The sequence below is a fragment of the Aotus nancymaae genome, unplaced genomic scaffold (assembly GCF_030222135.1).
Source record: "Aotus nancymaae isolate 86718 unplaced genomic scaffold, 86718_ANA_hifiasm-v0.15.2.pri h1tg000002l, whole genome shotgun sequence".
NCBI classification, from domain to species: Eukaryota; Metazoa; Chordata; class Mammalia; order Primates; family Aotidae; genus Aotus; species Aotus nancymaae.
The window spans coordinates 35,468,789-35,493,412 of record NW_026988413.1 but is presented as its reverse complement, the minus strand read 5'-3'; the positions used below and the strand labels follow the sequence as shown (position 1 = coordinate 35,493,412).

The 24,624-nt window shown below is 36.6% G+C and overlaps 1 protein-coding gene across 6 annotated transcripts in view; it reads left to right on the top strand.

Annotated features, from left to right (window-relative positions):
* Positions 1–24,624, top strand: part of CPED1 (cadherin like and PC-esterase domain containing 1) — a 313,055-nt gene that overhangs the window by 79,903 nt on the left and 208,528 nt on the right. For 5 of the 6 annotated variants that reach the window (XR_010341759.1, XM_064373989.1, XM_012474072.2 and 2 more), the window contains one exon: positions 1,845–1,920. Coding sequence is in view for 5 of the 6 variants with exons in the window: in XM_064373989.1 (XP_064230059.1) it covers positions 1,845–1,920 (76 nt within the window). In the remaining variant the exon portion in view is untranslated. Of the gene's footprint in view, positions 1–1,844; positions 1,921–13,006; positions 13,100–24,624 lie in introns of those variants that run through there. The other variant, XM_064374004.1, reaches the window with a different exon arrangement.

Genomic DNA, 24,624 nt, shown 5'->3' with positions numbered 1-24,624 from the left:
TTTGATATGGTTTGGCTGTATCCCCACCCAAATCTCATCTTGAATTGTAGCTCCCATAATTGCCACATGTTGTTGGAGGGACCCAGTGGGAGATAATTGAATCATGGGGACAGTTTCCTCTATACTATTCTCGTGGTAGTGAATAAGTCTCACGAGGTCTGATAATTTTATAAAGGGTTTTCCCCTTTCACTTGGCTCTCATCCTCTTTGTCTGCCACCAAGATATGCCTTTCACTTTCTGCCATAATTGTGAGGCCCCCCCAGCCACGTGGAACTGTGGGTCCATTAAACCTCTTCTTCTATAATTCCAGCACTTTGGGAGGCCAAGGTGGGTGGATCAAGAGGTCAGGAGTTCAAGACCAGCGTGGCCAGGTGGTGAAACACTATCTCTACTAAAAATACAAAAATTAGCCAGGTGTGGTGGCAGGCACCTGTAATCCTAGCTACTTGGGAGGCTGAAGCAGAGAACTGCTTGAACCTGGGAGGTGAAGTTTGCAGTGAGCCAAGATAACGCCACTGCACTCCTGCCTGGGCAACAGAGCGAGACTCCTTCTCAAAACAAACAAACAAACACTTCTTCTTTTTCCATAAATCACCCAGTCTCAGGTATGTCCTCATCAGCAGCATGAAAAAGGATGCATACACACTTTGGTGTCCTTGTGGACTGTTACAATGTAGTGTTTAGCAATGCCACTGATGCAGAATCACAACAGTGGGTTCTGCTGAAGCTTGGCCTCATTCATACAGGATCTGGGCTGAAGTTCGTCTTTCTTATACCTAATGTTGGGGAAAAGAAAGTTTGCTGAACACATGAACAGGGTTAATAAGGTAGCAAAGATTGGGAAGCATTTTGTCGATGCACAGTTCCCAAGCACTTTAAGTGAATCAATTTTTAGAACTGTATCTTATTGACTTGGTAAAAATCTTAGAGCATAATTGGAGTTTAGAGATCAAAAGCTCTGAATGCTTTATTTTGCAAATGAAGAACTGAAAAAAGAAAAAAGAGCAAATTATGATTCTCTTAAATGCCAGAAGCGGGCTACCACCCCTGTTTCTAGTTGCCTCACTTCTCCAACTGCACCTGGGTTCTTTCTAACAAGTCATACCAGCAGGACATAGTGGAGAAACTGCAATACTTTATTAGAGTGTGTTAATTTGAAAGTAATCAATAATGTCTCAAAAATGAATCTGATTTTCAGGCTACTTTATACTGATCTCTTTCTGTTGGCTTTAACAAGGTTTCCTCATATTGGGTTTTAGTTTGGGGATTAAGTGGATGATGTTAGTTAATCAATCTGTAAATTCATGAGAGAAGGGAAGAATTAAAGTTGTCTGTATCTTTTCTCTTGTAATATTTTCAAATTCATATATTTGAATTTATGATATTTACAAAGCTTTCTAGAAACAAGTTTTCGTTGAAGTGAAGTTTTGTGGGTGACTGGTTTTTATATTTAAAAGCAATAATGCCCCTAATACTGTTTATTTGGTATAGGTTTAACACTGAATTGCCACAAAACATCAAGTTATTTGTGTTACTGTATTAACCACAAGTATTTCTTTTTATATCTAGCAAATATCATGGCTTCAAAATACAAAAGGGTTTTCAAAAGTGGTCCCAAATATTTTGAAGCTTCCTACGGGAAGTTTTAGTTTTATGTTATCAAATAAGCTACTTCATTATTCTGGATTTGCATGGTGACTTGCAGAGATTTGAAGGTGGGTTGTTGGTGGTTTATACAATGCATCACATCTATACTTTTCTGTTTTGTGTGTGTGTGTTTGCTTGGTTTTGCTTTAGCATTTATGAATGCCTCACTCACTAGAATCTTTTTCATTCCTTTCAGGCAAACATATTACCAGAAATACAGCAGCCACTTTGCAGAAAGGAAGGATTATGTCAAATAGTTAGAAGATTCCCAGGTAATCTTTTGTTTGCTTCCTTATGCTTGAACATGTGAGATATTCAGGCTTCCTTAGCAGACACCAGCTAACACGGTCTCAGATCAGCATCTGTGGCTCCTTTGTCTATCAATTCTACAACCACAGATCTTCCATAGTTCACAAGCTTTGCTAATGGAAAGACCTACAGTGAGGAATAACAACCATAACATTGGTGTTCTTTTAGTTTTGCCATCTGATTTGCCAGATGAAAATATTTCTTATTCTCCTTTCTGTTTATTTTTTAAATAATGCTGCTTTATTTTAAAAGTAATAATTACAGTAGTTCTTAGTTATGTAATGCTTGTTTTTTTTTTTTTTCCAAAGTATATATTTCTTCATGATTAAATTATTCTGATCCTAAAAAAATCTGTTTCTCCTTTCTGGAATCCTCTCAATTTGCCTGTGTGTTTAATACAGGACACTGAATGAATAAATTCTGTGTTTTAGCTATGTTAGGAATTTGGGACAAAAATTACCATCTTCAGTTTCCTCATAGGTTCCCAGAGTCAAGGACCTAGAAATAGAAATTTCATTTGACCCAGCAATCCCATTACCGGGTATACATCCAAAGGATTATAAATTATTTTATTATAAAGACACATGCACATCTATGTTCATTGTGGCACTATTTATAATAGCAAAGACCTGGAACCAACCCAAATGTCCATTGATGATAGACTGGACAAGGAAAATGTGGCACATATACACCATGGAATACTATGCAGCCATAAAAAAAACAATGAGTTCGTGTCCTTTGTAGGGACATGGATGAATCTGGAAACCATCATTCTTAGCAAACTGACACAAGAACAGAAAATCAAACACCTCATGTTCTCACTCTTAGGCAGGTGTTGAGCAATGAGAACACATGGACACAGGGAGGGGAGCATCACACACTGGAGTCTGTTGGGGGAAATAGGGTAGGGACAGCGGGGAGTAGGGAGGTTGGGGAGGGATAACATGGAGAGATATGCCAGATATAGGTGACGGAGGGATGAAGGCAGCAAATAACATTGCCATGTATGTACCTATGCAACAATCCTGCATGTTCTGCACATGAACCCCAGAATCTAAGGTGCAATTATATATATATTTATATTTATATATAAATATATATTTATTATATATATATAAATATATATTTATTATATATATATATTTATGTTATATATATAAAATATAAAAATAAAAAAATCAGAAGTTATATGAGCCCTCTTAGGTAAAATAAGCCCTCAAAGATAAAATGATAGCCTACTTTAAAAACCATCAGTGAAAGTGTTCCTAAAATTTCTTGTTTAAAACCCATTTAATGTTTAATAGTTTATGCCCCCAGAAAGTTCTTTACTGCATAATTAAAGCTTAGATCTGCATATCTTTAATTTTGTTTTGTATTAATTTGTCTCCTAGTTGAATCAAGAAACTAATCTATCTTAATCCATCAGCTTTTCTATTGGGGTTTCTGCTCTCACTCCAAACATAAGCCATACTGGCCTGTCCCACTGTAAAGATTACAGTCATCTACTGTCATTGACTGAGAATTAAAATAAAATAATAAATCATAATTCAACTTTCAATTTAAGACACATGTCTAAACTAAATATCTATGTAAATTTGCTTCTGTAGTTATTGTTTTATGTAACAATTGCAACTTACTATATAAGCTGAGTTTTTTTTTTTGTAAATTCTAGCTGGAGAATATTTTAATCATATTAAAAAAGTAATGCTTTGGGGAGAAGCAAATAAAATAATTATTTTGATTAATACAATATTAAAAATATCCAGAAATTCATTAGTAAAGCAATATGGAGAAATTATTTTTACATTTTTATCAGATCCTACATATTTTAAAATGTATTTTTCTTTGTTGCTGTTTACATTTCAGAATCATTGATTCAGAACATTAAGTTTCTTTAGCTTTGTGCTTAGCAGAAGAAAATCATAGAAATGAAAAGCTGTTTATGGTCAGAAATAGATTACCAGTTTTTTAAAAAAGTTCCCAAGTAATTCTTATATAAGTTTATATTTTACATTTTGCTTCTATAAAACTAAGAGGTATTTTCTATCTTCTTATGCTTCAAACATCTTTTATTCTCAAGAATATTTATAAGTTTTAGGAATTTGTAGTTCTTTCTACACTCTGTCTAGTGTGTTAATTTTCTATTTATCTTTGTGACTAACAAGATAGTTTCACAGAATATACAGCCTTTTAAGTGGAATTATTTCTACTATCATGTTATCTTTCTCTAGATGAAGAAAATTTTCTTACATGTGTAGCTTTAAAGAAATGTCTGCAGAATTATTTTCTGACCTAAGTTTTATAAACTGCAGCTTTACTTTGTAGAGTGATGCTATAAAAATACCACATATAATAAACTCAATATTCACAAAATTAACATTTTATTTATTGTGAATACTGAATATTTAATATTGAATACAGATTAGGTAACAACATGTCATTACCTAAATATAGGATATGGTTATAAAAGTACGATAGTAAAACTAAACATAACACTATAGAATCTAGACATGATATTTAAAGCCAAAATGTCCTGTGTAATTTTAAGCTGTGTTTCATTTGGCAGTTAAAAACACACAAATTTTGAAACCAGAGATTTTAGCTCTGCCACCTATTTGCTATGTGACTTAACTTGAGAGTGTTTTGTTTTTTGTTTTTTCTAATACACAAAGTGGGGTTAAGAAGACCCATGTCATAGGTTTAATTTTAAAAGTCAGGTAGATTGCATATGTGTGTATGTATAACTTAATTTGAATAAAGTATGTTATATGTTAGTCCTAACACATAATGTCGAAAAATGGTAATTAGATTACCCTGAATTAGAAAAATCAAGCAGCCAAAAATCTAGAGGCCAAAGGCCTCACAATACTTAATATTTTCTCCCTATACATGATAAATTATCACTAAGATTTTATCTTTTGGTCAAAAACTGTGAAGGGTCTAAGATTTTACCCCCTCTCATAAGGTCACAGATCAACCTGCCACAGTTTCATGGCAGGAGACATAAATACCTGGGTCAGAGACCAATGTCTTTTTTTATTTACAGCAATAATGGTGAGCCAACTATCAGCACATGTACCCATTCACTGAAGCCTGTTGGCCTTCCGTATCTGTGGGTTGCATATCTGTGGATTCAACCAACCATGGATTCAAGTATTAGGAAAAATAATCTCACAAAATTCCAAAATACAAAACTTGAATTTGCTGCATGCTGAATATTACACTGAATCCATGGGAATTAAGTGATGTGCAGGCATTGTATTAGGTATTATAAGTAATCGAAAGATGATTTAAAATATACAGGAAGATTGCATGGATTATATACTACAAATACTACACCATTTAATATCAGGAACTTGAGCACCCATGGATTTTGGTATCTATGGCTGGGTGGTGGGGAGAGGGGACGGTCCTAGAACCAATCAACTATACTTGGTGGTTTGCATTTCAAGAAAGGAACCCCGAGCTTAGGAAGTTTGAAGCTTTAATAATGTGCAGTGAGTATGCCCACACTTTACCCCAGAGGGAGACATTATATTTGTTATACTGGACAAAAAATAAACCTTTGCTCTGGAGTGAGGCATCATCTCTATTTTTCAAGGCTTTCCACTATATAAATATCTTTGAGGCATCATCTCTATTTTTCAAGGCTTTCCACTATATAAATGTCTTTGAAAAGCTAGTTCAGAACAAATGTGGTCAGGGCCTCTGTTTGCAAAATGTGCAGAAATATAAAAGATACATAGAGCAGTGACTCCAACAATTTCAGAGAGGATTACCTAACAAGTCCTAGCTCTGAGGCTTAGTCATTGTATGACTCTGAGCAAGATTTAAAACCTAGTTGTACTTCGGTTTTCTTATCTCTAAAAATACGAAGTTTGGCAATGATCAATAATGCTAAGATCCCATGATTCTGCTGTGCCTTTTCCCCATATAGACTTGTCACAGACTTTATCTTCGGTAGTAGGTAGAGACAGGAATGCTAAGAAAGGAGAAATGATCATGCTGGTAAATGTGGCTGGGACTCTTGCAAATGAGGCGGGACAGGGTGTTGGCTAGCTAGATGCAGAGGAGTGATTGGAGACAGCATGTAAGGCTAACACAGTCTGTTCCATTCCATAGCCAGACTGTACCTGACATTAGACTTGTGACTCACATTGAAGGGCACACATCCATGGAATTTTTACCGGCTAGCACAAAGATTTATTTTTATCTTGCCATTTAATGCTTTGCCTTCTGAAAAAAAGTTTCATAGTTTTTAGTTGGCCCAAATTTGTTGCTAATGTTTTTTGTTGCTTTTTATTAAGTTTGCTTATTTTGACAAAAGGGATTCCCCCCCCCCCCATATTTGGAAGACAAGTATAAAATAGAACATAAGAGAACTGTTTTGCTTGGGCTGTGAGTTGTTTTTGTTCTTTTTAGTACAGATTACCATCCAAAAAGTCCTGGTTAAAAGTGTGCCCAATTTTTGGCCATAACTCATTCTTTCCAGTTTTATCTTAGCTCTGAGCACTGACCTTCATGTGAAGCTTGAAATATACCTGCACTTGTATTCAAAGATAGCGTTTTGAACATGTTAGGATTTATGTCCTCATTTTAAAAGTAACGTGAGTATATAAAGAAAAAGGAAAATAATAGGTAAAAGATAATACCTTTTGTTGTATCAAAAACAAGATGGAGCTTTAAAAATTATAGATAGTATTTACTACCAAATATAAAATATATCTTCAAAATAATATAATTAAAATAATTTTTAAACACTGACCAATAATAGTCGTTTATTTTAGGTAGCAATGATGATTGTTCTTAATATTCCAGGTCTAATATTCTAAGTAAACTTTCAGAGAAGATTAAAGTTTGCTTGTTCTCTGTGTTCTCAAATCCTGATACCCACTCTCTGTGCATTCTGTGGACTTCTTGATGCTTCTATCATTCCAAAGAATCTCACCTCTGTCCCCAACATGATTATATTCCTTATGTAAAACATTCCATCCCCAGGTAAAATTATCATCTCTTTAGTATGACTGACTTCAGCTAGGTGATAGCAGAAAGTAAGCTGATGGAACTAATTCAGACTAAATTATACCCTCACCCCAGTTATAAGCCTCTTAGATGTATTTGCATTTTTATAAAAGAAGCTTGCAAACCCAATGAATTTCTAATTGGTAGAATTTCTGGAAGTGCATTCATATTCCCATTTAATTCTTCAGTAAACCATCCATCCCCACAGCTTACCAAATTCATCCACTTTTCTTCATCTCTACCATGACCAGCCTAGTCCAAATTGGCATTCTCTTATATTCTTCTCACTTCCTTTCTTTGCTCCTAAATAATCCAGTCCATTCCATTACCCAGGCTGTAGCCAGAGTGATCTTCCTTCCACCATTTCATAAACAACTAAATTGAGTTTATTAGATCTGCTCACATAAGTCTGTCTAGGGACTGAAACAGTACAGCCCAGGTAACCAACTCTCTGATATTCCGCCATGATCCAGGGACAGATTTTATCTAGAATAGGAACCATAAGTCCAGATGCTCACAGGGCCTTGGCGTGTGACATAACAAATTTCATAACAAATTCAGAAGCTTTAGAAGCCAGGTGACCTATACCTTTTCAGTATTTGGCCTGCCATCAAATGTAGAGACTTTTACAAAAGCCATTTGGTCTCCAATAAGAAAAGAGTTGACGATAGAGGAAAAGTGCAAGGCAAGGGCAAGTGGCCTCACCGAGACCTCTTTCAGCAAGTTTGGAAACCTCTGGATAAATTGCCTCATGTTTCTTATCCATGTGAAATTCAGTAACCATTATGATTCAAATCCCATCCAGTGTTCTAGTCCTTCTCCCACTTCCTTATTCACATGCTCTCCTATACTCCTTTCCTTCAGCATATTCCCTTAGCCCTTAGTAACTTTAGCTTCCATTTTCCCGTACAAAACAGAAATTTTTCTAGTCAAGGATGACAATGAAGCTGGGTTTTCTGTTAAAATTTTCCTCTCTGGTATTAGCAGGGATTTTCAACATATCTTTGCTACTTTTTCTTACTGTCATCTACTAACTTTTGAACCATTTAACTCTTTTTTTAAATTGTTTCTTTTGAGACAAGTTCTCCCTATATTGGCTATGCTGGCCTTAAACTCCTGGGTTCAAGTGATCCTTCTGCCTCCACCTCCCAAGTGGCTGAGACCACAGGAGTGGGCCACCATGCCTGGCTCATCCAGTGTATTTGATAAGATGCTTATCACTTGGGTTAATTTCTTCCTCTCCACTTCATATCTGCAATCATTTTTGTCAGATTCAACATCTGTAAAGATGATCCTTTAATTTCATCAGCCTAACCTCATAGCTCTCTGAGTTTATCCATGACCTTATTTCTCTTCAGCTTCAGCCTCCCACCTCCATAGCCCTACTCAGTAACATGTATTACCCACAATTCTATCTCTGAAAGCTCAAATTTATTCACCAGTTTACAATCACATCCTTCTGGGCTTCGTCATTCCTTCAACACCACCAGCCTTGGAAACTCGGATGATGTTTTTGGTAGTCTTAATTCTGTCACTTTCCCCAAGTCCAACAGTCATTTTTTAAATCATAAATTCTTTGCTACCAAGCCTGGACCATTTGATCTGTCAGCTGAGATAAAAATACCTGGAACATTCTTTCACACCAGCGCTTAAGCCACCAACCAATTCTACAGTCTGATTTCTCTTTTCCTACACACACAAAAAATGAGAGTAAATCACACAGTGTGCTCTTCTCTCCCCCTAGGATGCCTTCCTCACTTAGTCAAACAGAAAAAGTAAATCACACTAATTCTGAAATTAGTGTTCAACCACTACCACCACCAAGAAAAATTAGCTAGTGTCTGCTGAAATAGCCTCACTCAATTACCCTCTAAAATACTTAGAAATATTCATACCAAAAAATGTTAAGAACTATTCCCAGCATTTATAGCACAGAAGAATCTAGAAGAAATTTCCATACATTCCAAAGCTGATGGAGCTAAATTGTAGTTCCTAATGCTCTGTTCAGTTCAGTATGGGTAGAGGAAACTTGTACCTCCGTATCAGGATGCATTTTAAAAGAAAAACCAACAGAATGTGCTGTTGGTTGAGGTATGGTTTGTAAAAGAAAGCCTCCCTAGAGTTTTTTCCAGTCATCAGTTGAGATAGACAAATTAGACTCTGAGAAATAGAGCATTAATTTGTCAGTTAACCATATGTTTAAGAGAAGTCATGTGGCAGATCACAGATACATTTCTTCTGAACTGAGCATAGTGGTTTTAAAATGAATATATATATATGAAAAAGAGTATCCCAACCAAAGATAATTACTAGAAATATTTTTGTGTATATATTTAATATGAAAAATTAATTTCTTTTATACATTGACTCCAGAATGTCTTCAAAGTGAAGTCTACCTAATTTGCTAAGATAGATTTGCACTATGTTTCCTCTGTGTTCTTATTATACTTTGGAAAGCTTCCATTGTAACAGTGTCACAACATGGCTTTGTTGCACAGTTGACGCTTGAGCAGTGCAGGTGTTAGAAGCACTGACACCCCTGCACTTGAAGACTTGCCCATAATATTTTACTCCCCCAAAACTTAACTACTAATAGCCTACTGCTGGCTGGAAGCCTTACTGATAAACAGTCAATTAACACATATTTTGTATGCTATATGTATTATATACTTTATTTTTATAATAAAGTAAGCTAGAGAAAACCAATGTTATTAAGAAAACCATAAGGAAGATAAAATACATTCACTGTTTATTAAGTGGAAGTGGATCATTATGAAGGCCTTCATCCTCATCATCTTCATGCTGAGTAGACTGAAGAGGTGGAAAAAGAGGAGGATTTGGTTCTGCTGTCTTGGGAGGCACAAGCAGAGGTGGTGGAGGAGGTGGAAGAGGAGGCAGAGGCAGGCACACTAGTGTAACTTTACAAAATATATCATAATTTCTGTCTGACTTTTTTTGCTTTTTCATTTCTCTAAAAATGTTTCTTCACAACACCTGTCCTTCTTCTACAGTTTACTTTAGCTTCAGTGCCCATATCGTAGAAGGGTTCATGTTGTAAAAGAAATCAAAAGCCAGCTTGTGTGATGTGAATCCTTTTCCCAGATTGTCTAATGTCAACCTGTTTTCTGACACAGCTTCTTCTACATCTTCCTCATGATCTGGCACTGGTTTGGAAGGACTCATCTCCATGAAATTATGAATGATTCAAGTCTTCTTTTGTTAATTCCTCTGGTGTGGTGTCTATCTGCTCTTGAATTTCTCCAAGATCCATATCTTGAAGCCCTTCAACTCTTACGTTTTTTTTTTTTTCCAAATCCACAAATTCTTTCACAATTTCCTTGACTGACTCTCTCATAAATTATGTAAAGCCATGTACACCATCGGTACAGTTTTCTCCAGCAGGAATTTATTCTTTTGGGCTGATGGTTTTCATAGATTTTTCTATAGCAACTATGTCATCTTCAATAGTGTAATCCTTCCAGATTTTCATGATGTTCTCTCTGTTGGAGTTCTCTTCCATAGCACTGACAATCCTTTCTGTAAAGTACTGTGTATAATGAGCCCTAAAGATTCTATGACCCCCTGATTTGGACACTGAATTAGAGATATTGTATTTGAGGGCAAGTAGACCACTTTGATGCCTTCAAAGTGTACAGCTCATGGGGTTCTGTGTGATCAGGGTCATTGGCCAATGAGAAGAGAACTTTAAAAGGCAGTCTCTTACTGGCAAGGTACTTCCTGACTTCAGGAACAAAGCATTGATGGAACCAATCCAGAGAAGGGGTTCTTGTCCAGGCCTTGTTGTATTGCCAAAAGTCTGGCAGCTAGCATTTATCTTTGCCCATCAAGGCTCAGGGGTTAGAAGCTTTATAAGGATAGACCTGATCTTAAACCCAACTGCACTTGCACAGAAGCATTAAGTTAGCCTACTCCTAAATCCTAGTGCTGACTTTGCTTCCTTACTAGTATATTTCCTTTGTGACTTTTTTTTTTTTTAAGAGGGTACCTTCATCTGTATTAAAAACCTGTTCAGGCAGATATCCTTTCTCCTCAATGATTTTCTTAATGGTGTCCAGGAACTTGTCTGTTACCTCTTGGTTGGCAGAAAATGCTTCTCCTGTTACCCTGACATTTTTTAAGCCAAACCTCCTTTTGAAATTATTAAGCCATCCTTTGCTAGCATTAAAATCTCAGCTTTAGATCCTTTACCTTTCTCTTGCTTTAAGTTGTCATATAATGACTTTGCTTTCTCTTGAATCACATTAGAGTCTGCAAGCATGCCTTTCTTTTAGCAATCCTACACTCACATAAAAGCTGCATTTTCAATACGATAAAAACGTGTTTCCCAAAACATGCAATGTTTTCATGCCTGCTTGTGTAGCTACAGTGATGGCTTTATGAATTTTATTTTCTTTTGTTTACCATGGTGCTTATGCTGGGTTTATTTATCTTGAAATGGTGGGCACCTGCAGCCACAGACCTCAATCTATGGTACATATCAAGGAATTCCACATTTTCTTGTAACATCATGACTTTTGGCTATTTCTTGGGAGCATTTTCAGCATTACTAGTGGTATTTGTGTGAGTCCCACAGTGTTAATCAAGGTTACAGCATTGCATTAAGCATGAGGAGAATTACACAAGAACAACAGGGTTTTGTTTTTTTTTTTAGTTTTTACTGCAATACACAGTTTACTGGTCTGACAAACTGCTCAGAAGAAGGTGATTAGCATCAAAAGGCATTTTAAATAAATACAGGAAATACTTGTGCTCATTGCAGTAGCAACAGAAGATGGCAACAAAATTATGACAGTAGTATGGTGTGTACTACTGCTGATTTTATGCAGTTATGATTTAATACTGCATTTTTATATTTGTTTACATTTCTCTCTACTGTACCATGCATTGTCTGTATATGGTTGTGTGTATAAGTTTTTATAATTTTTTTTTGAGACAGAGTCTTGTTCTGTCACTCAGACTGGAGTGCAATGGCATGATCTCGGCTCACTGCAACTTCTGCCTCCCAGGTTCAAGCAATTCTGTCTCAGCCTCGTGAGTAGTTGGGATTACAGGCACGTGCCACCAAGCCCTGCTAATTTTTGAATTTTTAGTAGAGACAGGGTTTCACCATATTGGTCAGGCTGATCTCAAACTCCTGACCTCAGGTGATCCACCCACCAATAAATTTTAACTTTTTATAAGATTTGTGTACATTGCATGGTAGTAAGTGATAAAATACACTGAAATCTACATATATTTTACATTTTCATAACATGACTAACCTTTTCTTCAATTTTAAAATATTACTTGGCTGTGCGGTTCACCTATGAGGTTTCTTTTAAATTATTGCAAATTTCCAAAATTTTTCCCAATCTATTTATTGAAAAAACAGTCTGCATATTAGTGGACCCACACAGTTCAAACCCATGTTATTCAAGAGTCAGCTGTATTTGTGTATGTGTTTGTCTCCCCACAAAGACTGAGAGGCCCTGAGGGTGGGACTTTATTTTTTCACTTCTCAAATTCAGTACATGGTCATAGTCCCTAATATATAATAGTCACTCTAATAATTTTGAATGAAACATGCTAATGATGGGGGTCAGAGTTATGGAAGGGGAGCCCTGCCAATCATCAGAGAGTTTTGGCAATGCCTGGACTGATTTCTCTACTTATACATTATGAACTCAATATTGAGCTGATGCTATGGGGCAGAGAACAAGAGTAGAAGAAGTCAAAAATACAATTCCTCACTCCTGCAAGACATAAGTACCCATTTTAAATAATAAGCTGTCTACATGTGTGAAAGAACTAGAGAGCTGGTTGTAATATTATCCATAAACTAGGTAGAAAGATAGCAATGCATTTCATAATATAGGATCAATTTCTGGGTGGTTATCATTGTAGCCAAAAGACTGTTACTCCTATCTAAAAGGACAGGTTTGACCCTTTCTCACATGGTTGGTTGATCCTTATGCATGTGATCTAGAGATAAACAAGTATTTTTTTTCAGGCAGACTCATAGTTTTGTACATTTCAACCTAAGTCTTTAAGTATTTGTTCACCTTTCATTTGAGGAGAAGCTGAGTGCTGACTGCCAGAGGATGGAATATAAAGACAGTGGTGAGAGTTTTTTCTCTCTTTTTATCCAGTGATGTTTTAGTACTTCTTATAGATTGGTTCTCTCAGCAGTGTCTTCATTCTAATGGTTCTGTATTCAGGGAAAAGGGAATAAATCTGCTATTTCTTGCTGACTATCAAGCTTTAGCTTTTCTTCTCCATGGATCTTGTAAAGAAAAAGTGAGGGCGTGTGATATATAGCCAGAAAAACCTAAATCAGAAAGAACATTGATCTAGATCACAGCAAATATTGGTGGATTTTTTTAAAGATCTAAACTTAAAAAAAAAAATACTCAGGAGTCCCATATGACCAACAAAGAAATAGAATGACTATGATAAAGGGTAGGATCCTCTTTTACCTTTATCCTCCCCTTTGCCCTTTTTTTCCCTTCCTCCTGATGGCTCCTGAAGACTCCTCCTTGACACCACCCATTTCCCATGAAATTTGGGAGAGTTCAGTCTGAAAATAATGACTCCAGCTAAGGAACTCTAGAATAGATTGAGTTAACAGCAGTCAGTAGGGGTGAGTATATTTTCCACCCCCACTTTTTTGTGAGTCTCTCTATTTATCAAGAATGAAACTTAGTAGAAATGTTCTTCTTTTTCCTTCCTGTATCCTGTTTAGGTTTCTGGCCATCCATGAGCAGAAAGTTAATGAAAATGGAAGTCAAATTTTAAAAATGATTGAACATGCATTTTTTTCCTTTCAGCTTTCACTTTAATTATGCTTTTATTAAACAGCAAGACACATTCCTTATGAAAAGAATAGAAAATACAGAGGAGCAAAAAGAAAGCAAAAAAATAAATTTAGTAAAATTACATACCTTTCCCATTCATGTGCAATTTTTACATACTAGAATGCTACATAATTCAAGTGTGAACAAATTATTGCACATTTATCAGTGGGAAACTGTGAAGATATTATAATGATGGATATCTACATTTAATATTATAAAAATGTTCCAACCATATTGTTGTGTTAAAAATAATAGGGAAGTAAGCTCAATAATGTATGCATTATATATATATATATATATATGTATTAATATATTTTATATATTTTGCTATTTATACAATATGTATTTAAAATGTATATTAACAACATGCTTTATTTTAAAATAGATACGCTTACATATTTGCAAACATATTAATCATTTTTTTTTTTTGAGACAGAGTTTCGCTCTTGTTACCCAGGCTGGAGTGCAATGGCGCGATCTCGGCTCACCGGAACCTCCGCCTCCTGGTTTCGGGCAATTCTCCTGCCTCAGCCTCCTGAGTAGCTGGGATTACAGGCACGCGCCACCGTGCCCAGCTAATTTTTTGTATCTTTAGTAGAGATGGGGTTTCACAATGTTGACAAGGATGGTCTCGATCTCTTGACCTCGTGATCCACCCGCCTCGGCCTCCCAAAGTGCTGGGATTACAGGCGTGAGCCACCGCGCCCGGCCCATATATTAATCATTTTTAAATGTAAATATATGCATGTCTTTTACCTTGGGTTATGGTATTTCTAGGCTCACATAGGTTTAAAATTTTTATGTAATCAAATTATTATTTTTAAAGTAGTTTTTCCACCTCACTTTCAGGTATACAGTATCCTCAGAAGTAATTAAAATTTGCCATCCTCACTTAGTTTTTTTTTTTTGTACTCTTTTGTTTAGTGCTTTATGATTTGTTTTTTGCTTCTTACTTTTTCTTCATACTACTTTATGATTTGTTTTTTAATTCTTACTGAAGCATTACATTTTTGTGGAACATTTCTTAGTTTTGAAATAAATGACTCTTCTAGCCAGGTGTGGCAGTAGCATGTACTTGTAATCCTACCTACTGGGGAGGCTGAGGCAGGATGACTGCTTGAGGCCAGGAGTTCCAGACTAGCTTGGCCAACATAATGAGATCTTGTCTCAAAAAAAAAAAAAAAAAAAAAGACTTCTATTATTGACATACTAGTTGAAACCCTGATATTTTATGCTTGAATTGCATGTATCCTCACTACTTCTGTATGTTGGCCTCATTCTCTCTTTCTGCAGATTGACTTTCTCCACATGATAGGGAAGATGGCTGCCAGGTACTCCCAGTTCAGAAATGCAGCCAACTCTCTTTCACCTCCAAATTGGGAGACCAACATGTGTCATCAGCCAACCCTGCTAAACACTGTGACCAGGAGAATATCTCCTGTGAGTGACTGGGCTGAGCTTGCTCCCGTGGGTAGTATATTAGTTTGCTAGGGCTGCCATCACGAATACCACAGACTAGGTGGCTTAAACTAAGTAAATTTTGTTTCCACAGTTCTGGAGGCTGGAAGTCTAAGATGAGGTGTCAGCAGAGCTGCTTTCTTCTGGGGTCTCTGACTTGTGGATGACCACCTTCTTGTGATATTCTCATATGTCCTTTTCTTTATGTGCAAGCCTATGCCTGTGTCCTATTCTCCTCAGGACATCAGCCATATTGGATTAGGGCATACCCAAGTGACTTCACTTCATCTTAATTACCTCTTTAAAGGCCTTAACTTCAGATACAGCAATATTCCCAGGTACTGGAGGTTAGGACTTCAACATATAAATATGGGGGAGGAACACAGTTCAGCTCATAGCAGCCAGGGATGGGTGGAGAAGACGGGAGACTGTGAGTGGCAGATTCATGATATCACACGGAAAGGGGAGAACAGATCCCCAAAGAAGAAAGAGATTCTAGACAAAATCAACAGATGTGTATTAGTAGAGGCGTTTGATACATGTTTGTTGACTGCTTATGGTAAAGCCCATGGAATTCTTAGGCAGATGTAGTCTCTTCAGAATCATTTTAAAGTAAGGAAATACTAATCTTTTCTTCCTTTCAGCACCAAGAACTCTGATATTGCCCAGTGGCTACCCAAGTGCCCGTCTGCTGGTCTATATGTAGAATTGCCTATCTGTGCATGCTTGGTTCTTTGACTTGCAAAAGCAGCATCAAGCTCACTGAGCCAAAGATGTCTCTTGCTCCTATGTTGCTCATAGCTTTGTATTTGGCATAAGGCCAGTTTAAAAGTCCATTTTCTAGAAAACATTTACCAGTTTGCTGGCATCTCTGAAGTTGTACAAAAGACTGACTGACTGAGAAAGCTGAATAATCTCTCTGCTTTTTGGTATAGTAAACTTCAAAGCCCCCAGTGCTGAACTGATTTGGTAAATTTTTACATTTCTGGTTTGTGACTTCTATACCTATGTTGTTCTGTATAGATATTTATCTATTTTACTTAGAGAGTTTGTCATCTTATGCCACATGCCACTAGATATTATGGGCAACATTGGGTAGCATATTGATAATTTGTAGGATTCTGACAATTAATTCTGATTTTCAATAGACCAAAAAGGAAGAAGTAAAAAGAAAGATACTCACTTTTGTGATTTAAATCTCTCCAGCAGGCCCATTTGCTCATGTAGATGGTAAACACAGATGCTTAGCATTGTGTCTGTGTAATACCAAAATAGCTTGCTAACAAGCAAACTTGAAGCAATTGATACTGGATTTATTTTGCATTACATAATAAACACTGAGTATACCATATTTTTACTTTGCAGATTTGGTTATCCTGTTCATCTAGCCTGAGTTTATTAATCAATAGTTTATTCTTAGTTATGTGTAGACATATTCCATGTCTCAGCATATAGTCTGTGAAAATAAAGTATATTATAAAATAAAGTATGCTGCAGTTGTTTGCATCTTCCTCAACAAATACACTGCCCAGTGATTGTGATATGATTATCCCATATAAATTCTTCCTGAGCTGCTATGTTTGCAACATAAATATTAGGAGTTTATTTGAAATCTGAATCAGATGTCTAAAACACACTGCTTGCTTCAAAATAGATGAGAACTTTTTTGCAGAAGTGGTAAAACTTTATTTTGAAGCCATCAGGGGCTCTGCCTGGGGATTACAAGAACCAGGTTAAGAGTGTAGAGCACAATCAAGTTCCAGGATTTAGCTGCAGAGGTGGTAAAAATTTACCCTAAAATGTACATACCTGCTTTGTGAATAAACCCAGTAAGTGAAAGAGAACTATACTATATTGTAATTTTTATTATTCATTTATGCATTTTAAAAATCTGTCCATTTTACACACACATACACACATACATATACCCAGAGAGAAAGAGATTGAAAGGGAGAGAAAGAGTTTGGTGCTGGGGGATATCATATGTTGAACTTCAAGACAATCACTCTTTCAGTCTCCTTCTGGTAGTAGATATAGATACTGAACAACAAGAAACTTACAAGTGTTATAAAAGAAAAACAGTGTTAGCAAGTTTGCAGTGCTCAAGGCTGTTTTCATTTATTCTCACAGAAGTCCAGGGCTGTGCACTGACTTTTGATTTGTAACGTATCACCAATATTAGAAAATAAAAGCCCACTAAAGTGATGCATTAGCTGAAATGCACAAACCTCCATAAATTGTATGCTATACAACATGTTATTCATGGAAAGGCGATGCCCATTATGACTAGTCTCTTAAACTTACTTTTCATTTAAACGATAATAATTAATATTATTAGGATCAATGCATTGTAACAGGCGTTTAGTCTCTTCCAATCTGATACATCCTGTTGAAAATATATTTATTAAGACCCAAAGTGAGAGTTGCAGCAAACTATAAACAAAGTGCATTACATTCATTTTCCTTAATAGAATCTTAGAAGCTTTCATTTGCATTTGAAGTTGTGGTTAGGAAGGAGCATATCTTGGCAGAAGTGTAATTAACTGAATAAATGGAGTAGCTGTGTAAGATGTTTTGCTCTTTGATGGGTTGGGTGTGCTCCTGTCTGGGGAGAAGCATGAACTCTATTATGTAGAAAACCCCATTCAAATCCTGTGATTCATTGCATCAATAACTTTTAAGGCCATTTTCTTTCAACTTCTTTTAGCACCATCTAATGGTAAAATACGGAACTTTATCTTCTGCGTCACTTTCATTAACATAATAGAGTTAGAGCAGCAGTGCAACCCCAGTGTGGTTACTCATTTCACAAGCAAATGTGTTGCATTTGAGAAGGCCAACTTATGCCCAAAAGGAGGCACTCTGACTTAGAAAAATAGGCAAGTAAGTGCAACTTAGAGATGGAGTACAGTAAACAAGCATAATTAGTACTCTCTTTTAGCTTGTTTTATAGATAACTATGGTGGACTTTATAATTTATGCTGCAGGATTATTTTATAGATGTTACCCTAAAATAATAACAAGAGATAACATTAATTTGTTTAGCTTATCAATGTCAAACACCATGTCAGTCACTTTATACACTTCCTTCTTTTAACCCTTTGTAGCAGGTAATTCTTCCACATTAGCTGAGAGGGTGTTTTCATGGCTCATTTTGCCTCACCTGTTTCTGAGCATCTGTGAGAATGTATGCATGTATGTTCTGATAAGAATTTACAGTGATGGCAGAAATCAGGAATCCTATGGCCCAGGCCTGCGGCAACCTAATTCCAGTTCCACCTAGCTGCTAAATACAGTTACGTGACTCTGGGAAAAGTCCGTGGTCCATTTGGGCTTCTTTTCTAGACTTGTAAAATGGAAAAACTAAACTGGCCATTCTTTTCTTATGGGGTTGTTATAAAAATGTTTTATAAAAGAATAGGTAGTATGAATCTATGAAAATAATATCTAAGAGATTATGTCTATATTACTCTGGGTATCCATGGATTGATTTGTAGGAAGAAATTGAATGAGGTTTTCTGTTTTCTACTTCAACATAAAGCTGTCACAAGAATATATAATGCGCTTTTTTGAGGCATTCTGATTTAGAAAGAAATAGGCAAGTAAGTACAACATAGAGGTTGTAGATAGTCAAAAAACATAATTAGTACTTGTTTTTTGTTTGTTTTATAGATTATTATGGTGGGTTTTATGATTTTATGCTGCAGAATTATTTTATAGATAGATTACCCTAAAATAATAGCAGGAGATGACATTAATTTTTTAACTTACATGTCAGACACTATGTCAGGTACTTTTTATACTTCCTTCTTTTAACCATCTGTAGGATAATCATCTGTAGGATAGATATGTTCATGCCTTTTTTAGATGAGTAAATGAAGGCTTCAAGAACCTGTGGGCTACACAGCTATAAAGCAACATATCCATAGTAAAGTACTGTGCTATACCTTTATGATAAACTTGAACCACTATACTGCATTTTAAGTCTGTCTTATAAATAAGAAAATAAGAAAGGAGCTATTTAAAGAAAATTGTTACAGCTAGGCCTAATGAGAAACTGAATTGACCTACTCTATTACTATTCTTTCATCAACTAAAATGATCCTTTAAATTTCTTATTTATAATTATATTTATGCATAAGCAGAAGTTAAATGAATTTGCTGAAGGCAAAACATTGTCTGTCTTTGTCTTGCTTTGTCTTAGTGTTTTTATAGGACACTCAACAACAGATGGGACTGACCAGTCCTGGAAGAGTCAGGAGCTCCAGTCCTCAGCTCTCACTGGCACACTCCTTCTTGAGGGTCCTCCTTACCCTTTATTCTGTTACCCCTTTTCTGAAGTGCCTATGCCAGACTCAGCTCTTCAGACCATCTGCAGCATAGAAAATTTACCAATGCAAACCTCACAGGGCAGTCTTATGCCTGGGATTCGTGATGAGTTAGATATGGGTGTAGACACCAGCATTAGGTCTGGGCCTCCAAAATAATAGTGACCTCCTCCCCCTTGGGACACTTGGAAGGGCCAAGAATTCGTTGTCCTGGCTTTTGGAAGCTGTTCTTCTGGTCTTCTTGGGAGGGAGGTCTTTAGAATTCACTGACTGTGCTGCCAAACTGGTTTGTATAGTACCAATCTGGGAATGTTAATTAATGGATACAGGTAGAGCCAAATTATGTTTTATGGGAAATATATGATGTCTGTGGAATTAATGGTTCTTGAAAACAGTTTTCAGAATGAGTAATTGCTTTGACCTGATTGCACAGGTTCTGGAGGATAGTGGGGAGGTACAGGTGGAGCCAGGCTGCATATGTGTAAATCCTGTCCTGACCACTTGATAACACAGTGTTCTTGGGCAAGTTGTACCTTCTCTGTGCTTCAGTTTTCTCCTCTCTAAGTACTAACCAGCCCCGGTCCTGCTTGGCTCCCAAGATCAGACGATTCGAGCACATTCAGGGTGGTATGACCACAGTCTGTGCTTCAGCCTTCTGTCGGCAATGTTGGGATGATCAGGACTCTGTCTCCTAGGGTTGCTAAGAGGACAGAATGAGTTCATACATTTCAGATACTTGGAACAATTCACAGAGTGAGCACCTCACAAATGCTGAGTATTATGATTGTTCTTTCAATAAGTATCTCCAGGCCCATTAGTTTATAATTAGTACCTACAACTTTAATCTAGTTTGGTGAGACCCATGTTTTTAAGACTCGCTAACCTGGAAATAGAACTTGGATTCTAAAATCATTACAAAAATATTTCTTTGCCTCTGCCTACATTTGCTATTTTCAGGCCCCTTCCCCTTAACATCCTGTTACTAACCACTACTGAGTCATCATAAAGCAATTCTCTATTCCTATCAGACCCCGAATTCTCTTTTGATAATAGATATGTATTTATTGACACCAGGTTGCTCCAGAATGAAATATCTATAACTCACCTATCCACATAATTTTAACAAACCAATATAATATCTTAACTATATTGTACAGGAAAATTAAGGTGAAAGTAATCTGTAATATAACAACATGGATTTCAATATGTAAATGTTTATGCATGATGACACCACAGGATGTAATGAAATAGTCAGATGCTTCCACTCTTTAGAGTAACCCTGAATGTGACAGCTACAAATTCAAATTGGTGTGGTTAACTAAGATTCCATAGCTCACATTGCTATCAGTGATGTGCCTTTCCAAAATGGAAACAACTCTTAAGAAAGCTACAAATAAAGCAAAGCGTAGTATTCCTTTTGCTTGGCCATGGAATTTCATTTCTGCAAAATTCAGCGTATAATAAAACTGATTAAAATGAGTAAGGCTTTTCATCCACGTCAGTATCCACTGAGACATTCAAAAGTGATGTGGGACAAGAGATAATGTGTTATTGCACAGGGTGATATTCAGCATAGTAACAGCTGTTGTGGTATGAGAAATGCCTGACCATTTAAACAGATGTTAGACTTTTTACTTACCAGTGCATTCCTTATTTGTGCACAAGGCACAAATCTATTCGTGGCCTTAATCCACTAAATTTAAGTAGCATTGCTCATCATTGTGATGACCCCAAATGCTCCCTGTGTCTCAGAGGGCATTTCCTATGTATTCACAAGTATGATCCTCTCATACTTGTTACAACTATTCACCGTTTACTCCACTTCTGCCGGAGTCCCCTGTGGCCATCTGCTGCTGCTGTACATCACTGCTCATGCCCACAAAGGCACTCTGCCCCTGACTCAATGTGGCATAGGTCCTGCTGCTGCAGCTGCCTGTGTCTGTGCTGAGGTGCCATGTCCAGGATCAGGGATACTGAGATTCATGCTGTACCTGCTTCTCCTCCTGCTGCTGCTAAAACTGAAACTGCTGGTGCACATCCCATTGTACCAATCACTGTTCTGCCCAGCGCCTGCCATCCCTTTGTGTTTTCCAAAGCCTGAATAAGTCAAAAATAAATTGGATTTTTTCACTTCAGTAGGCAAAATCCTTCTTTATTTTATTATTTTTTCTATTGTATGTAATATTATAGTCTCAACCTCTCACAGATAACTTGAAAAAAATGTTTTAGTATTGTTTTAGCTTTTGACCTAAAACCTGGAGTGGAAGTGGAGCCGATGGAATACAAGAACAGCATACAAAAAGGTGCCTTTCTCTTTTGTCAATCTGGTCTCTTTGGGCTTCTCTTGCCATCTACCTCTTTTTCCTTTAGGAGAGATTCCTTACTCTTAACCCTCACTCACAGTTCTGCCAGTCAAGGGCAGACACAGCAGACTTCTCATTGAACATGGATTAGTTTCACACTAAAACTGCACTACACTGATAAATAATAACCAAATATTATTTTGTCATCTCTCATTGATGATAAGGTTTAAAAGAACAACAACAAAAAACAGATGTATGTTCTGCCTCTTCCTATTTTGGGACTTGCGATGGTGTGTTTAGGATTCCTAGGTTTTAACAACGTCCCATCTGAACCTAAAATTTTTCTCCTGAACAGAGTTTGGATACAGAGCTGTATTTATCCTTCAAATATAAAGCCATAACTATTTATATCCTTGTGATTCAAATATCACAGAAGCAGGAAGGTTTACTTTGAATCCAAATACAGAATTAAGAAGAAAGGGAGGAAGATGACATGGTTGAGTAGAAAGGGAATGCTTCATCTGTCTTCTTCAGTTCAGTGTTTTGTAATGTTTCTGTTTCTAGATTCCTTCCCTCAGTCTCGTGTAGGTCAGTCCAACAGCCAATTTTAGAACAGTTTTGTGTCATTTAAGGGAAAGGACTTTCAACTGCATTCATAGCAGGCTATAAAAAGCAAAGCTACCACGCACAAAAAGATACCTAAATGTTTCCAATTATGTGATTTATTGGTAAATCTACACACGTGTTGTGCCAAGAGCAAAATGAGAAATGTATACTCGGAATTTTTAATTAAGGGAAACCTTACCTAATGGACAGATTTTAATAGGGTATGTTGTTGTTTAAAAGCCATTGAAACAACATTTTAAGCTATTTGTCGATAAAAAAGCCCTCAATTATGTAGACTATGGCACAACAGGGAAAGCAAAACTGGAAAGAAAACAAAAAAAAATCTTGAGTCTTATGTTGATTTTGAAAGTATCTAGTCAGAGACATGTGCCCAAATGTCAGCTCAAGCTCCTGGGACTAGTTGATACTGTAAATTTTTACAGTGATTTGGGTGGGAAAAGCCAGATTCAGGTATAGAAGAAAATGCTGAGTAAACAGCAGCATTTTCCAAGAAAGTGGCAGTCACTGCAAGTTGGAAATGAGGTGAGTGGTTTTGAAGCACAGTGCTGAAAACCTGAATTGCAAAACATTTGATGGATAATGGTGGCCATGAACTTTTGCCTCTTTTCACCCCAGATCCATGAAATTGAATGAACGCTCTTGAGTTTACCCTCTCTCCTGATAGAAACTTCATGCACTTTTTCTCTAAATCTGATTTTGCTTTGCTACCAATGACCACCACTCTTCACTGCCTGGCCCAAGAGGCCAACATAGGCAAGGGAACCTGACCCCAGCCACAAGGGCTTAAGCCAGGCATAGCAGGGGACCTAGGCAGAAATCACCCCTTAGAGAGTTAGCATTATGTTGTGTTAAGCAAGTAAATAAATAAACAAATTAAAACAGCAAATCTCCTCTCTACCCACCAACAGATCTGATTCCCAAAGTCTTGAATAGGAGTTGGAAATTTTAATATAGTTTTTTTTTTTTTGATGGGGGGAGGTAGAGTGCAAACAAAAAGACAGCAAAAGGGGAATTAGCCATCCTCTATGCATAAAATGTCTGCCAAATTAAGTTTTTACAACCCTCTTCTCCTAAGCAACTCCCTCTAGCTCACCAAAACACTAACCCACCCAGCATCTCTCTTCATTGGTCTCTTTGTCTGCTCTTCTCTCTCCAACAAACTGATATAGATTAATAAATCAGTTTATTATTTCCCATTACTTCAAACAACATAATAAAGACTTAGTTCCCAAATTAGCCTGTATCCTTCTTTCTTAAAGGGGAAGGAAGAGGGGGATCTGTATTTTGACCTTTTTTTTTTTTACCGTTATCCAATAATTTCCCATTTTGACTTAAAGCTAGCTTGAATTCTCTCTACTACTTACACTTCGAGCTTTTAAATTCAGCTTCCATTGGCTGGGTCTGCACAGCCAAAATATGACAAAGAGTTCAAGCTCACAGGATTTTTAAAGCAAGGACTACACATCCCTAATTTGCTGAAAATGACTGTGACATTATTGAGTGGCACAAAATTGTTTTCTCTAAGATACTTTAGTATATTTTGTAAGAAATAGCAAGATTTAAATGACTTCTTATCCACCATCCACCTATTCTAAAGGCATCTATTTAGCAGTTTAAAACAGGAAGTTCCAGTCTAGGATTGCTATACAGGGCCATGCAAACAAGTGGTGGTAATTGACACAACGTGGTGATGTCAAAACCCTGAAGCCTGAGTTACTGTATGTTAAATTTGTGAAAAATAATTCATACATATGTATATTCATATATATGGTAAAAGCATCTTGCTAGCACAAATGACAAGAGATGGTTACAGAAAACTTGGAAGGATATCCTTATAGAAATAGTCATTTGAATGTAAAGTCGTGGCTTAAATTCTACCTGAAAAAGAAACAGGTTAACGTCAAAGGTTAAAATCTGGACAAAAATAGGCAAAAAAATAATTTGAAACTTTATCTCATTAACATCTTTAAAGACCAGCAATTATTTAGCACTTCAGATAGGAAGGCCCTTCCCCTCTTGGCTCAATTGATTGGATAAGACTTTAGTCATATGCAAGATACAAGTTAGTCAGATGT